Source organism: Sorex araneus, chromosome 2, assembly GCF_027595985.1.
Source record: "Sorex araneus isolate mSorAra2 chromosome 2, mSorAra2.pri, whole genome shotgun sequence".
Classification (NCBI taxonomy): Eukaryota; Metazoa; Chordata; class Mammalia; order Eulipotyphla; family Soricidae; genus Sorex; species Sorex araneus.
The window spans coordinates 297,312,150-297,329,504 of NC_073303.1; the positions used below are offsets into that span (position 1 = coordinate 297,312,150).

Consider the following 17,355-nt stretch of genomic DNA (forward strand, 5'->3'; position numbering starts at 1 on the left):
CCGGCCCCTGAAATAGTCTTTTCTTTTCAGGGTTTAAGGGGTGGGAGTTAGTACCAAGACTCAAACATGCTGAGCATACAACTATCCCACTGACCCACACCCCCAAACTGGGATTTCTCTCATAAATTGATGATCTCATTATACATACATAGCATAGCATGTTTTACAAGCAACAGTGTCTTTTGTGTTGTTTTGGGGGCCACACTGGACAGTGTTCAGGATTCAATCCTGGCTCTGAGCTCAGGGATCACTCCTGATAGGGCTTAGGAGGACCATATATGGTGTTGGGGATCAAACCCAGGTAAGTTGCATGCAAAGCAAGCACCCTGTCCTCTTCTTCCTATAGCTCCAGCCCACAACAGTGTCCTAGAATATAATTTCAAAGTTACTGAACACATTTTAACATCACACTATAAAGACAATCTATCAATGATCGGATGGACTATAAAGCAATGTCCATTACTGTGGGGGTGGGACACATGGAGAGCTTTTATAGGTCTTTTTATTTTTAAATATTTAGTATATTTATTTGTAATAGTAGAGATGTTTAAGCATTTTTCTTGCACACAGCTGTCTCTAGTTCAATTCCCGGTACCACATATGGTCCCTTGAGTGATTTCTCAGCAAAGAGCCAGGAATAGGCCCTGAACAGCCTGAGATGGCCCCAGAACCAAAGAGGGGGTAAAAGCTCAAAGGGCTAGACCACATGCTTTGCAGACTCCAATTTCAATCCCAGCACTGCACGGGCCCCTGCGAGCTTCCTTGAAGGGAGCAGTAGGAAGGCACCTTCTAAAAGCAACACGGATCCACAAAAATATTGAGACAAATACATTTATGAAATAAAAGCTTTCAGGGGACAAGGAGAGTGCTGGCCATTAGTCTCCAGAATTCAACAACAGGGCACCAGCCCACATGCTAAGTGGCACTGCCATTCAAGACCTAAGACCACAACAATGTGTGATCTCCATATCAATGCAATCAAACATTCATTATTCTCCCAATCACAAGACAAAAAAGGTGAAATGAATGTTTATAGATCATTTCTAACAATAAAATCACCTGTTCTAATGGTGATCTTTAAAAATACACATGCAGCATAATTTCTACAATGCAGCATAATTTCTACAAGTGCCTACAATACTGGGTCAGGGAGACAGAGGTAGAACTCATGCTTTGTAGGAATAAGGTAAGTCCTAAATAAGTAAGTCCTCGGTACCAAAGGCCACTCACACCAACCACAAGTATCACTAGGGAGTGGGGTAGGCCCCCACCACTGGCCCTCTATTATCACTGGGGAGCCCTGTAATTAAAAAAATATGCCTATCAACATCCTCTCGTCAATAAAGAAAACCCTTCAATGCAGTCTTTTTGGGGGGATATGATTATATCTATATAATATGCTCATAACAGATTAACTGATTGAGAAATGCGGTTTGTTTTTTTTTTTTTTGCTTTTTGGGTCACACCCAGCAATGCACAGGGGTCACTCCTGGCTCTGCACTCAGGAATTACCCCAGCGGTGCTCAGGGGACCATATGGGATGCTGGGAATCGAACCTGGGTCGGCCGCGTGCAAGGCAAACGCCCTACCCGCTGTGCTATCCCTCCAGCCCCGAGAAATGCATTTTTTAAAGAGCATTTGTATAGGTCAGAGTCAGATCACGGGATCGGAGTGCACGCTCTGACCCTGAGCCCCCAAGTCTCATTCCCAGCACCACACAGTCCCTGACACTGCTGTGAGCAACTCCTGAGCACTGACAGATGCAGCTCCCAAACAAAAGAAACACAATGGAGTCAGTAGAAAAAAAACCAAGTACTTCTCCAAAACAAGTAAAAACACATTAGCTGATATTAGAATAGGGAAAATTGACATTTCATACAGTTTTAAAATCTTCTGGGCCAGAGATAAAGGGCATGCCTTACACGGATGAACTCAGACTTTAATCCCCAGCCCACCACCCATGCACAAGAGTGAATTAGTGCATCTGCGCGCGCACGCACACACACACACACACACACACACACACACACACACACACACACACACACACACACACACACACACACACACACACACACACACACACACACACACACACACCCCTTAATCTAAATCTAGTAGTTAAGATATTAAAAGCGGTGTTTAAATCAGAAATCACAAATCAGAGTGGGGGGTGGAGAAGGGGGATAACTAACTCTGAGCCCCCTCTAGAAATTACCTGTGCAAACAAACGTAAAAAGCTTACCCGATGGCACCCAAAACTACCACCTCCCCCCAGATCAGTTCCATGCCCCCAGCGGGCATTTACTGCCCCACTGTGGGAAACACTGGTTACATTACAGGATTTCAGTAGACAGATATTAAAGTCAAAAACAAAAAGGGCAAGTGAACTAGCAGTGCTGTTTTATTTATAGTAAGCGAGCCACTTAAACATGTATGATAGCAAAAAGCTTTGCAGATATAACTGAAGCTAAGGGTGCTAAGGTGAAAATTATTCAGGGGAATCCACATTACATGGGACTTTGTAAGAGAACCAATGCAACAAAAGTAAAAAAAAAAAAGGGAAAAAGAGAAAACTGTTTTTGTTCAACAAAGAATCAGAGATGGTATAATAAAACATTATGACCAATTACTAGTTTCCTTAAGGTTTTGGGTTTTTTGTTTATATTGGGGGGGAAGGGGGAGACAACAGGTAAGGAATGGAAAATGGAGGAGTCACAGAAGCTGGACTATCAAAGAAATCAAGTCTCCCTAAGAGTCAACTGGAAAAGGAAGGCCTGGGCAGAGTACAGGAGGTGTCCATCAGCACAGTGCCCAGAACACAGGTCCATATGGCCCCTAGCACCACCACAGGACCCAGCAGTCTTGCATCCTTAACCCAAGGTGTCTGAGAATCACTGCAGGGGCATCCTGGCCTCTTGAGCACCTCTCGAGGGCAGACATTTCCCCTCTAAAAGGTCTCCACAAAGGAACTGCTGACCTTGGGAGTTTCGGACCAGACGCCACTCAAACTTCTTACCTAATTAACATGAAGACAATGAATGTGCATCTTTCAAGACTCTGTAATTTGTTACACCAACAAGAGAAAACTGTTGAAGTCACTTTGACCATTCCAAACTCTCTCAATTTTGTAAAACACTGTTTACACATTATAAAAATTAGGGAAAAAAGTGAACTTATTCTTTAGGAGATGGCGGGGGTGTGGGTAAAGGTGCTTGTTTGCCTCGCCCATAGCAAACCTGGATTTGATCCCCAGCAACCCATACAGTCCACCCTGCCCAAGCACCACCAAGAGTGATTCCTGCGTGCAGAGCTAGGACTAATATAACCCCTGGGCAATTCCAAGTGAGGCCCCAAAGCAAAACAAAATTCACTGGGCCGGGGAGACAGCTCAAAGGGTTGGAGCCAATGTTTTGCACAATGGAGCCCTGGATTCAATGGCTCATATCACGTGGTACCTGAACACCACCAAGAGAAGCCCAAGCTCCAAGCCAGCAGTAGCCCTGGAGCTCTGCCGTGAACTGTCCAAAAACTTTTAAAAAAAATTTCAGGCCAGAGCAATAGTATAGCAGGTAAGGTGTTTTCCTTGCACGCAGCTGACCTAAGTTCTATCCCCGGCATCCCATTTGGTCCCCAAGCACCGAGAGGAGTAATTCCCAAGTGCAGAGCCAAGAGTAACTGCCACGAGTAATTCCTGAGTGCAGAGACAGGAGTAACCACTGAGCATCGCCAGGTGTAACCCAAAAAGTCACAAAAAGAAAAAAGGAATTCAAGTAGACCCAATTTTAGTAACAAAGGACCTGTTTCCATGAAACTTGGAGATAGGGGAGAGCACACACCCACCGGTGCTGAGAAGCCCTAAATCTTTTTTGGAGACGACACATGGTGTCAGGAATCGGAACCACAGTTGGCCACATTTCAATGAACATACCTTATCTATGTCTCTAGGCCTTTCAAGAAAATTTTAATTTTAGTTTTCCTCATTCTAAAATTTCTAGAATACACTCACAAGATGGTTCTACAGCCTTTCAAATGATCATGTGGACAAAACCACTTCTAACTAAATTCAACTGGTTTTTCTCGAGCCCAGTTCAAAAGTTGACTGTAGAAATGTTACTACTCTACAATGATTTAGAGCTAAGAGTGCCATCTACTGAACAATTTAGTTTTTTTCCAATGTACATTTTTCCCACCACTCTCAGATAAATTTGTTATCTACTGTCAACAGCATTTTGCTAGTGTCTTCATTACTAAGCAAACTTCACAGAAACTTACAAATTTTTCAATAAATTTACCAATCAAAGAAAGCAAACTTGACTGTAGGTACAGTAATTTGTACCTCTAAAACCATTCAGTATGAACTTAATTACTGGTTATTTTTATATTAACACATATTTTAAGGTAGTTAAACATTCACAATCCTCAGTATTTCATATACTAAACACTGATTTTGCTGAAATTTTGCTTCTCAGTATCTGTACAGGGTTAACTACACTCTTTAAAAAAATCAAGAAATTAGGTAGGGTGGTGGGAGGGATGCTGAGACCATTGGTGGTGGAAAAAAGGGCACTGGTGGAGGGACGGGTTCTCGATCATTGTATGACCAAAACGTAAGTATGAAACTTGTAAGTCTAACTTTGTCTCACAGTGATTCACTAATAAAAAAATTTTTTTAATTAAGAATTAAAGACAAAGAAGATATGAAAGGAAGAGATAAGTATCTTCCAAACTGTAACAAAAGAAAAACTGGTACAAGTTCATACATATCGCATCTTTAGATGATGATTCAAACATAAGATCTAGATGTGGTATCTGTACATTATAAAGCTTTCATGAATTTTGATTTTTCCTAAATGTGATTTGTTTTGAAAAACTGAATTATTTTCCCAAGCAGGATGATCACAGCAGGACCGAGGAGAAAGAGAAAATAAATACGCTAAGATAAAAATCAGATCACTAATAAAATTCAAGTCAAAATGTAGAAATAGAGTTACTCGAATTTTGAGACTGTTGATAAAATCATCCAGAGCCTTTCCTACAGACTGGACTCTAACCATAAAACTGTTCAACTATGAAATGTTAGATTCTAGCTTCAAAATCCTCATTTTAGTGAATGCCACATTTCAAAAATATTTTCAGATACTAATTCAACACTGTTAATATAAAGTGCATTTTATTTATTTTTGTAGAAGGATAGCTTTTAATCAGAAGAATTACAAATAGAGATGATTTCTTCTCTATCACTGTATCACTGTCACCCCATTGTTCTTCATTTGCTAGGGCGGGCGCCAGTAACATTGCCATTCGTCCCTGTTGTGTTGCTAGTGTAGCCCGATGGCGTATTTGGGGCCCTTTCAGGATCAGGGGAATGAGGACCATCATTGTTACTGTTTTTGGCATAGAGTATAGCATGGGTAGCTTGCCACGCTCTGCTGTGCAGGCAGGATACCCTCGGTAGCTTGCCGGGCTCACCAAGAGAGACAGAGGGATTTCTTCTAGTCAAATAAAGTGCATTTTTAAAAGCTAGAATAGAGTTGGCATATGCAATCTTAACAGTATCACTGTATCACTGTCACCCCGTTGTTTGTCGATTTACTGGAATGAGCACCAGTAATGTCTCTATTTCTCTCAGCCCTGAGATTTTAGCAGCCTCTCCTTACTCATCTTTCCCAATGATTGGAGGCTCTTTCAGGGTCAGGGGAATGAGACCTATTGTTACTGTTCTTGGCATATCGGGCATATCGAATATGTCACGGGTAGTTTGCCAGGCCCTGCCATGCAGACGGGATACTCTCGGTAGCTTGCCGGTCTCTCCAAGAGGTATGTATATATCTGTTATTATATTTGGGATATGAATACGCCACGGGGAGCTTGCCAGGCTCTCCAGTAACTTAACAGTAACAGTCACTTAACAGTAACTGTTTTTTTTCCCCCTACAGGGTGAGAAAGAGGGTTCCTAGAGTATCACAACTATCATGAGTGTTTTACTAATTACATGAAAACTGTACAAGGACATATTTGGAAAAGAAGTTTCTCATATAAGCATGACCATACTACCACCTTAAAATATACAGAGCTGCTTACAAAAATAGTTCTTTCACTACCTTTTACCATTATAAAGAGATTACGACTTTAAGACATATACCTCAGAACTACCTCCTATCTTCAAAGACAAGAATAAATAAAAATACATTAAGCAAGAGTACCCAAGCTAAAACTATGAAAAAATGTTAGCTTTTTACCATAACCGGAGGTGTAATTAGGGCCCCGACGACCTCTGCCTCTTCCACTATAAGACCTAGAACCTTGTACAGAAGAGACGGTACTTTCGTCAGTGGCATATCCTTTCTCTTTTTCAGGCCCTCTGGTGGAAGAAGGTCTGAAACCCATACCAATCTGTCGTAGCTGTTCATCAATCTGTAGGCGTTCCATTCTTAGTTGCTCTACTTCCTACAATTGAAACCAAAGAAAAAAGGGGTGGGGGGTAGGGTGGAATAAATCTTATATGTAAATTTTTGTCTTCTCAAGCAACAGAGCTATTCTCAGTAGTAATTAAAGAAATCTTTCAATTTTTGGTAAAGTATAATTCCCTAAAACCATAGTATCTAAGGTTTACTGCTTGCCTTAACATGAATCAACAATGCAAAGTGTCACAAGCACACACTATAAAACACAGACAAAGACTCTACTCCTCCAAAGGGACATTTTCACAAGCCGAACATTAAAATAAACTATATATTAGACAGTAAATTATTTCCCATTACCAAATTCACCCCTCATAATTTTTCTGTTAAATGAGGTACAGGTACCACCTCAGGTGGAAGCACTACTAGAAAAGTGTTTTTCTGGGACCAGAGATAATAAACAGATTAAAATGTTTGCCTTGCATGTATCCAATCCCAGGTACTACATATTGGTTCCCCTAGCATCATCAAGAGCAAGTCCTGAGCAAGGAGTGTGCAGTATACTCTGAGGACTGTGGGGTGTGGCCTAACAATGCCCCCCCTTTCCCTAAAGAATAAAAGGCAGTTTGTCAAAAAATATAGTGATATTTGATTCATAATCTTGTTAAATCAGTAGACTTGCTCCCTCAAAACTTAAGTAATTACAGGCTATTTATTAAAGTTAGATGTCTAAAGAAAATTGGTGATTACAATTCCACACTTGCTGGAAGATGAAACCTTCATCTTCATTAATACTTCAAAGTATTAATATAATGAGCATAGAATGCGAGACTGAAACTTTCATAAAAATGAATTTTTCAAAAGGACTGACTTAGGAGATCAGACTATATAGTACAGTGGGTAAGGCATTTGCCTTGCACACAGCTGACCCAGGTTCAATCCCTGGCATACCATTCCCCATATTATACCACAAGGAATGATTCTTGAGTGCAGAGCCAGGAGTAACTTGTAATATCACTAGGTGAGGTCCCCAAGCCAAAAGCTGAAACAGACATAAAAGAGTGAAGCTCTAGGCTGGAGCGATAGTACAGCCAGTAGGGCATTTGCCTTGCACGTGGCTGACCTGGGTTTAATTGCCAGCATCCCATATGGTCCCCGAGTACCACCAGGAACAATTCCTGAGTGATAGGCCAACCCTGAGTAACCCCTGAGCATCATCGGATGTAACCCAAAAAGAAAAGAAAAAAAAGATTAAGCCCTGAGTACTGCTTACTCTTAAAACTGGGGGGGAGTGGGGAATGATGCATGGAGTGTTGGAAAGACAGGACAACTGACATTACTAAAAGTGCTTCAAAGTATTAATATAATGGTGATTAATGAGATCATCTGAAAAATACAGAAGGGATAGAAAAGCTAGGATATTATTACTTTAAGTAAAAGAAACACTAAGAGGAAAAAGAGTATAAAATGCCAGTTGCAACGTTTAACGATGTACAGAACACCTTTTCTAGTATCCTTGTTCTTTATCAACCCGAATATACTATACTATAAACAATAGTTAAAACTATCAACTGATGACTATGTCCCAAATTCGAATTCAGTTACCGCAGTTACCAAGAAAGCACAACTTCATTACTGGTGTTGTGCCGATTAACAGGTCAAGTTAAAAACAAAATATGGGCGCTGGAGCCATAGCACAGTGGGTAGGGCATTTGCCTTGCATAAGGCCAACCCAGGTTTGATACCCAGCATCCCATATGGTCCCCCGAGCATCACCAGGAGTAATTCCTGAGTGCAGAGTCAGGAGTAACCCCTGTGCATGGCCAGGTGTGGCCAGGTGTGACCCAAAAAGTAAAAAAAAAAAAAAAAAAAAAAAAAAAAAAAATGTAGATAAGAATCAAATTACATTAAGATATACAACAATTGAAAGTCCAAAGAGAAATATGCATAAAATGTTTTTATCGTGAAAGATCTTTCATTTTAAAGCTATTTAATAAAATACTTAAAAATTTTACCACAAAGAAAAAAATTTTACACCTGGACCAACAAAGATATGAATATAAGATTACAAACCTTTAAATAGGCAATATGATACTCTAGAAGAACTTGCACATTTCCAATGCTTTCTTTAGTGCCAACAAATACAAATGGAACCATCCCCTGTAAGAAAACACAACGTAGAAGCACTTAGTTTTATAACAAAGTTCTAGCATAAATATGACATGTCAAGGTATCAGGAAAGCTTTTTAAGATACAGGGCATTTTATAGCTACCAAATTCAAAATTTAAAAATAACTTGCTAAATATCAGTAATTTGGGAATACTAAACTCGTTAACCACTGATCATAGTCATATTACATATAGTTTTTACATTTACCTCAAGATCTAATCATCATCTCATCTGTGGGTCTAGCACTGAACTACTGTCCTGGTTGACTGAAAATCCTCAAGTGGCTCTTCGTGTTTGAGAACCACCGGGAAGGACCAAAATAAAGAAACTGTAGTGTAATAAAAACTTACTACTTATACAATCAGTTCCTTTTCAAGCTTTTAAAACTTAATTCAATCTGATTTCTTCAGATTCCAAATCTTTCTTCAGGTTGAGGACATAGCTTAAACAACTGAAATGAATGTGTTGCATGCAGAAGACCAAGGTTTAATCCCTAAAGCCAGAGTTCCCCTGAGCACCACTAGAAGTAACACTTAAGTATCTGGGTGTGGCCCCAAAACAAAGTACAAAAAATAATAATAATAATAATAATAAAAAAAACACCTTGCATGAACTTCCTCCTGGCTAAATGTATCATCTTTAGTGGAATTGTTTTAATAAAATAAAGTCCAGTGATCTGGTTAACCCTATAGTACATGCTCAGAAAATAACTCAATATTTTGTCAAGTGTTTCGAGTATTAGTACAGAATATAAATATTTACAAAGCAAAATTAAAAATTTCTGACGGGGGGAGATGGGGAGAACAAATACTTTGACATCAGAGGAGGCTAAGAATGTGGCTCAGTGGTAGACAGGGAGTCTGGGTTCACAAACTAAAGAAATAAAGGAAAAGCACAGATCTAAGTTTAATGTGTTAAATTTTAATAGCATTTTGTTTTTTAAAAATTTAGATTTTTCTTAAAAATTAAAATTATTCTAATTAAAAAACACACAATATGTTTTTTACTATGATCAACATGGAAAGTATCATGTTAAGTGAAATGAGTCAGAAAGAAAGAGACAGCCATAGAAAGATTGCACTCATATGTGGAATATAAAGTAACAGAGTGGGAGACTAACACCCAAGAGTAGTAGAGATAAGGGCCAGGAGGTCTGCCCCACAGCTTGGAAACTGGCCTCACATGTTGGGGGGAAAGGCAGCTCAGATACAGAAGGGAATACCTAGTAGAGGATGTTGGGAGGACCCATTCGGGTTGAAAGATGCGTGCCAAAAGTAGACTATAGACCAAACATGAAGGCCACTCAATACTTCTATTGCAAACTACAATACCCTTGTGGGGTGGTGGGGGTGGGGTGGGGGTGGTGGGAGGGGTACTGGGAACATTGGTGGAAGAGAATGGGCACTGGTGGAGGGATGGGTAAATAATGATCACTGTATGACTGAAATGCAAACACGAAAGTTCTTAAGTTTGTAACTATCTCACAGTGATTCACTAATAAAAAATTTTTTAAAAAAGACAGTACAGGTAGAAATAGGTAGAAATGCTAAAAGTGGCCCCTAAAACACTGCTGCAGGTGTGGTGGCCTTCCTCCCCAAAAGAAATATAAAGATAAATCTTTCAAAAACCCTAATCAAATAATTGATCAGAAGTATTTATCAAGAATGGGGGAGATGGCTCCTAACGCAGAAGTCAGAGAGAGCACAGAGTTAAGGTGCTCACTTTGCATGCTGCTGACTCTGATTTAATCCCCAGAACTGCAAATGGTCCCCTAAGCACCACTAGGAGTGACCAATGAGCACAGAGCAAGAATCAAACACTGAGTGCCACCCCACGCAAACAAGACCAACAAAAACAAAGAACTACAGAGCACATGACTGGCAAGCAGGAAGCAAAGATTTAATCCTTAGTACCTTGTGTTTTACTTAAAAAAGTACCACCAGGAGTACACCCCAAATGTTGAAAAAGCAGCAGCATCTGATCACTGTTTTGTATTTAAATTAATCATTCCTCAAGTCATACTATATAACTTATAATAGTAGTGGAAAATAATTTAATTCAAATTTGATTTAATTTCAATGTATTCATTGAATCTGATTCAGAGACCAAAAAACAAAATATGAGGCTGAGAGAAAAATCATTAACTACAGATAACTGTTATGTTAACTGTTACATTTAAGGTCATCTCACAAAAGAGGTGAGTCATCAGTTTTTAAAGCAAACAAGTTGTAAACCGAAGCTACAGTGTACGTAGGCAGGTTAAAATGTCAGGAGCAGGGACCTGAGAAACCATACAGTGGGTGGAGCTGACTGGGCACCACGGCACCGAGTGGTCCCCCACGCACTGATGTGTGAGCCCTGGGCACAGGCAGGTGTGTCCCAACAAAAAGGAAAAAAAGTTAAAAGTAGTCCCAAATAAACCTGTAGATTTTAACATGTAATGTTTTAAAAACTAAAAATTGTGTACTGTTTTTAGCTTATTCTAAACATGTAACATACAGCAATTCCTAATACATACATTCCCCATGACACCCAAATTAAAACCAAACATTTTATTTCTTTTATAGAAGAGCACCCACGGTTTCTCCTGTGTTTCTTATCCTACTTACACGTTTACATCATGTATTTGGTTTCTGTATTTAAGTTTTGTCAATTGTGCCCTAGTATGGTGATAAAAGATAGCCAACTACAAACATTAGAAAATACATTAAGTTCTTATTTATGAAGATAATGTGGAGGGAAAAAAACTGCCAGAAAATACTAAATATTATTAAAAAGTAACTAGGAATAGGGTAAGCTAAGGGAAAACTAGGTATCAGAACCACTTAAAACATACAGGCATCATTAGTGGCCCTGACCAGTAAAAATCCTAATTCAGGCAGTGGGTCTGTGATTAATAAAGGAGGTCATTTCTTTAACTACAAGTTTAAATTTATAGCACTTCTAGAAGCAATGTAGGATGAAATTACTGGAAATAACATTATGAGTCTAAGGCTTACCTGTACGAATCTAAGACGTTTGTTTTTTCTCATTTATTTGTTTTGTGGGGAAGGTAAACTCAGCAGAGCTTCAGGCACCAGCTACTGGCAGTGATCATGTGCCAGGAGTCAAACCTGGGCTCCCGCATGCACCTGAGTCCTTACTTGTTTGGGAGCCCTTACAGACATTATGCTCCCAGGAGTGCTCATGGGACGATGCAGTGCTGGGAATCAATCCCAGGCCTCCCACTTGCAAAGCACGAGCCATGCACGCTTGCAGTTTTAACGTGTCTCAATAGGGCTCCTCAGGGCCAACTTGGTAGGACGGTGAGGTGCGGGTCCCAGAGCTGAGGGTCCACCTGCCTGGATTAGGATGTTTACTGGCCAGGGTCATTAAATGATACTTCTGCCTAACATCAAGTTTTCCCTGGCTAAATTATTCACCACCATTTCTTCACAGGTCCAGCCCACGTGCCACCTGCAGCATATTATGGAGAAAAACCTCCCTGAGTGCAGTCTAGGGATCCAGGATGGAGGCATGTGCCCCTGGTCAGGCTCTGCTGGACTGGTGACTGCAGCCTGCCCAGAGCGAACTGTGGCAGCCCTGGTCCTGGTCCCTGCTGGAGCCACTGCTGACACTGACACTGGGGCCCACTGGGCGCTAGCGTGGCCAAGAAGACAACCTGGACCTGCAGGCTTCCTGACAATACAAAGTCACCGCTGTGCCTCTGGCTGGACCCTCAAGAACTCAGGACCAAGTTTCCCAAGAAATTAAACCACCAAAACTTAAGTATGTAGAACCACGCCCACGAACCACCTGCCTCAGCCATACAAGCTCATTTATCAGATTGCTTCAGAGACCCATAAATAAATCTTAAAAGAGATCAAAAGTCACAGTTAATCTCTGACCCAAACAGGGCTGCACAAGAATGATTGACTGGGTACATCATAGGGGGAGACGGGTTAGCCCAGTGCCTGCCCAAACAGTCCCCAGCAACTGCTTGATCCCACAATCCATAATCACCGCTATGCCCTGGCCAGACTCCACCATCTCGCGACAGATCTCACCAAGACATTAATCTGCTGAAAAATACAATATGCGGGTTTTGTGACTGAAATCTCCAGGCTTTCTCAGGGTCAGGATGGGCTACTTTCACCCACCTTCCTGTACTTCTGGAAACCCTGGCAGTCACGCCTGTACCCCAAAGCCAACACTCAGTTAAAAAAAAAAACCTTTTCCAGATGTATCTTCCCAATAAAAACACTGAGCGCCCTGAACATATAGCATGATCTTTTAGAATCTGTATTGCAAACCATAAAGCACAAAAGGAGAGAGAAAGAAAACAAAGTGCCTACAACAGAGGCGGGTGGGGGTGGAAACCAGGGACATTAGTGGTGGGAAATGTACGCTAGTGGAGGGACGGGTGTTGGAACATTGTATGACTGAAACCCAATCCTCACAATGGTCTAACTTTGTGATGGTCTATCTCATGGTTCAATCACACACACACACACACACACACACACACACACTACAACCAAATGAAGTGGCAAGTGCAATACTTTCTCAGGAGAAAATCCTAGAAAACCCTATTAGGGGGGCACAAAGTTTAAAGAATTATCACTGAAGCCACAAAGTTCAGAAGTCCTTGAGTGATTTATGAAGTATGAAGAGTATAACTGTAGCCAAACATCAATAGTGATAAAACTGATAAAGAAATTTTAGCAGCCAGACATAGCTTAACCATCAGCTGAGGCTCAGGTACAATTCCCGGCAATATATAGCCCATCAGCACCACCAAGACCACCAAGCACAAAGTTAAAGGAGTAGCACCCCTTAAACTTACGTCACCGGGTATAGACCAAACCACAAGTTCCTTCAAAGAAGCTTTTCAAAAATGTTAAGTTATTAGCAACAAAAAAGTTTAGCAGATTTCAATTAAGAAATGCTATTAGATGGGCCAAGCGCTAACACAGTAGGTAGGTGCTCGCTTTGCACATGCTGCACCCTGTTTGACCCCAGCATTCCATTTGGTCCCCCAATCCCACCAGGAGAGATTCCTGAGTGCAGAGCCAGGAGTAATCCCTAAGTATCACTGGGGTGTGGTCCCAAAACAACAAAACACTGTAATGCTAGCAGTAATTTAGAACTTGATTGACAGCTTTTTGCTTGAAATATAAACTATAAAAGATTTTCAAACCAAAACCTTTTTTATTAAAAAAAAATTATGTCTGGGGAATCAAAGCAATAATACAATGAATAGGAAAGTTGCCTTATATGCAGCTGACCCAAGTTTGATCCCTGGCATCCTACAGGGTCCCATCAGGCACTGCCAGGAGTAACTTTTGAGTACAGAGCCAGGAATAACCCCTGAGCACTGCCAGTTGTGACCTCCCCGCAAAGTACAAAAAATAAATAAAACAGCTTTAATGAAATGCTGGGAAACCAATAGAGAATTTAAAGTACAAAATTGTATAATGACATGGATAAAGCAACACTTAGTCTAAGGAATGAAATTTTAATAAAGAAATTACCACTGCATCAATGCTAATTAGCCAATCAAATGTAACTCCTTCAAAAACTATTTCTACCAAACAAGATAAAATGTTAGATCAGTAAAGACCATTAAAAAAAAAAAAAAGCAGACTAGTAATTAAACTGTATCTGAATACTTACGTCCTCTCTAGGGAGTTTATTTTCATTGTCTCCTTCAATTCTCACCCGAACTACACCAGATTTGTCAACGATTTCTTGAATAACTTTGCCATTTTTTCCAATAACTTTTCCTTTAATGAAAAAACAAATATACTAAGTTAAAACTTGCCATTTCTTTTCCACTTCAAAGTCTGATGTACATTCGGATTATAAAAATAAAAGACAAAGTTTCATCTCCATCTTTTTATTCTCAGTTAATTCTAAATGCTGTAGTTTTATTATTCTGAAACTTCCCCATTTTGTTTAGTGTATTTTAAGGCTACCATTAACTGATTGCTCATAGTAAAAAATTTTCAAAATCAAGACATTTCTTAATATGCCCTGCCCAATTTCTACACTTTAGAAATATTAAGTCAAACACATTTCAAAACATTAAATACCTTTAAAATAATTTTGGCTTTAATGTCAACTTTTTAATATTACCGAGTTAACAATTTGTCATGTCTATTTTCAGTTTCTATGTGTTCAAGATACCTATGACTGGAAATCTACCTTTAAGATACGCTTAGTAGAAATAAAATGTGTACATTTTATACATTTACAGTGTACTCCACAGCTATACAAATACATACAACATGTATATAGTATACTCACTCTTCCTATAACCAAAATGACATAAAATGCAAATCATTTACCTTCTCCACATTAATTTATTAAATGCAGTATTGAGTATTCAGTAATTAAAGGAGAAACTAAAGGCAGTATAAAGACTCTCTTCCCATAAGAAAGTAATTATAAAGATATCACACAAAGTAGTACTGGTCATAACACAGTTAACCAGTGATAAAAATATACAGGCAATCTTAACTATAATAAAACAAATGTGTCTTTTATAAAGTTAATAGCAACACTGTATTATTAAATTCCTTTTATTAAATCAATACCTCCTGTTCATTTTTAAAAATTAAGTCAGCAAAGTCAGAAAGATAGCTTAATGGGCTGGAGTACATACTTTGCATTCAGGAGACCTGGGTTGAACTACTGGCACTGCATGGCTACCAGGAATGAGTGAGGAATGACTCCAAGCACCAACCCAAGAGTAGTACTACCAATATGGTCCCAAAACAAAAACAAAATCTTCCTTTAAAAATATGTGAAACAGGGTTGGAGAGAGTACAATGGGTAGGGCATTAGCCCTGCATGAGGCCAGCCAGGGTTCAATACCTGGCAACCCAGATGGTACCCAGAGCACCACCAGGAGTAACCCCGGAGCAGCACCAGGTGTAGTCCAAAACAAAATAAAACCAAACAAAAAAACCCTAAACCTTTAATCAGCAATCTAAACTCAAGTTTGGTTAAAAGGGTTAAAATGCACGTGTTTCCCCAGTGCATTCTTGAGAGAACCTTTTGCATTAATAGAAAAAAAAAAAAAAAAGGGAGGGGGGATAATAGGAATAATAAACTGACCAATACAGTAGTAAGTTTAAAACTTTCTGTCCCTACACCTAAATCTCACCACCATTAGTAACTGTACATTTATGGTTAAAAGCATCAGAAATAGTTTTTAAAACAGAGAACAACAGGGAATTCACGATGCAGCTTTGAAAAGCCCTAGTAGCAGTATAAAAAAGCAACTTTTACTGTTAACACACAGACACTCAAGCAGCAACTCCATCCGCGACTCAGCTAAAAAAAAAAAACCAGATCTTTTGCAGAAAAACAAGAATCAGGTGGATGTCCCGTATTCCATCCCCCAAATGTACCCCTTCCTTCTCTCAGTTACACCAGCAGTGAGTGAATATCCATCACCATCTGGGGTCCTTGGCAGGAACCTACCTGCAATTTTTATTAGTCCCACCAGAGGCAGTTAATATTTTAATTGACCATGTTCATAGTTTAATTCCAAAGTATATTGACAAACTGAAGCAGACCTGTAGTATAAACTGAGCGTGAGCATAAAAAGGTGAAGGAACAGAGTAGTTATGTCTAAGGAAGGCTTCAAGGATGTGAAAGGTTCCGGTTCCTTTGCAAATAACTTTCCGACATGAAATCAAAGTTCAAACAGTAAGCTTTCTTTAGATTTGGAAGAGGGATGATGGTTGATTCCAGAATTTTTGGAACCAAATGTGTAAAGGGAACCTTCTACAGAACTTACCCACCAGTGCTCCTCAATCCCTCTCATCAGTGCTCTTTTTTCCCTCATTAGACTAAGAATATCCTGTTTTCAAGACTGTTCACCCATAAAGTGTTTTAGAAGGAAATTTATTATCATGGACTACCACCAATTTATATCTTCACACTACTTGTATTTCACCAAATTATCAGTGTAATGTAAATTTCCTTAAAAAGGACTCAAAGAACCCAAATCACTAAAATCAACACAGACAGGACAGAGAAAAACAGGACATATAACACTGCACATATAAATGAAAAAAGACCAGAGAACAACAAATGTATCTTCTTTCCTTTATTTCTTAAATATCTGTAATTTTTACTCAAAATTTACCACAAACTCTGGGCTATTTTTTGCAGAACTGCTAGGTTAGAAAGAGCCCTGAATCCCTTGAGCACACACTCACCTCCAAATTATTTTTACAAGTGAAGAAACCTAAGTTAAATTATAAAAGCAACAACCATAAAGTTAGTACTCATAACAATAATTAGTATTTAGATAAACATAGAGGATCAATTTCAAAAGCAGCCTCTTCTCAAATTGATGTCTTTAGCAATGATAAACACTTAGTAGCATTTTATTTTAGAATGGATTAAAATTGCACAGTAACTATCTTACATTCAATTTTAACATGCTGGTAGCAATTCAGTCTACAGAACAGTTTCCAAAAACTGACTTCAAAAAGCTTACTTGGGGCCCAGGATGTAAGTAGCTCAGTTTTAAAGTTTATGTTTTTCATATGTGAAGCCCTGGGTTCAACCCCTCACAACAGGGGAGGTGGGGAGAGAAAGAGAGAGGAAGGGAAGGAGAGAGTGAGGGAGGGAGAGAAAAAGAGGAAGCGAGAGAGGGGGAAGAGAGAGAGGGAGAGAGAGAGAGAATCTTAACTGGAAACGTATCTTAGATGTTTCAGATGTTTAGGCAGAATTGGAAATAGCAGAATACTAGAAACTTTCCAAATTCTTGTACTATAAACT

At 39.5% G+C, this 17,355-nt stretch overlaps 1 protein-coding gene across 5 annotated transcripts in view; it reads right to left on the reverse strand.

Moving 5' to 3' along the window:
• The window catches only part of FXR1 (FMR1 autosomal homolog 1), a 62,540-nt gene that overhangs the window by 9,107 nt on the left and 36,078 nt on the right, over positions 1 to 17,355 (reverse strand). For 3 of the 5 annotated variants that reach the window (XM_055128200.1, XM_055128201.1, XM_055128204.1), the window contains exons 10-12: positions 14,230 to 14,339; positions 8,478 to 8,564; positions 6,243 to 6,450 (exon numbers count right to left, since the gene is read on the reverse strand). In XM_055128200.1, coding sequence (XP_054984175.1) covers positions 6,243 to 6,450; positions 8,478 to 8,564; positions 14,230 to 14,339 — 405 coding nt within the window. The remainder of the gene's footprint in view (positions 1 to 6,242; positions 6,451 to 8,477; positions 8,565 to 14,229; positions 14,340 to 17,355) is intronic. The other 2 variants (XM_055128202.1, XM_055128203.1) reach the window with 1 other exon arrangement.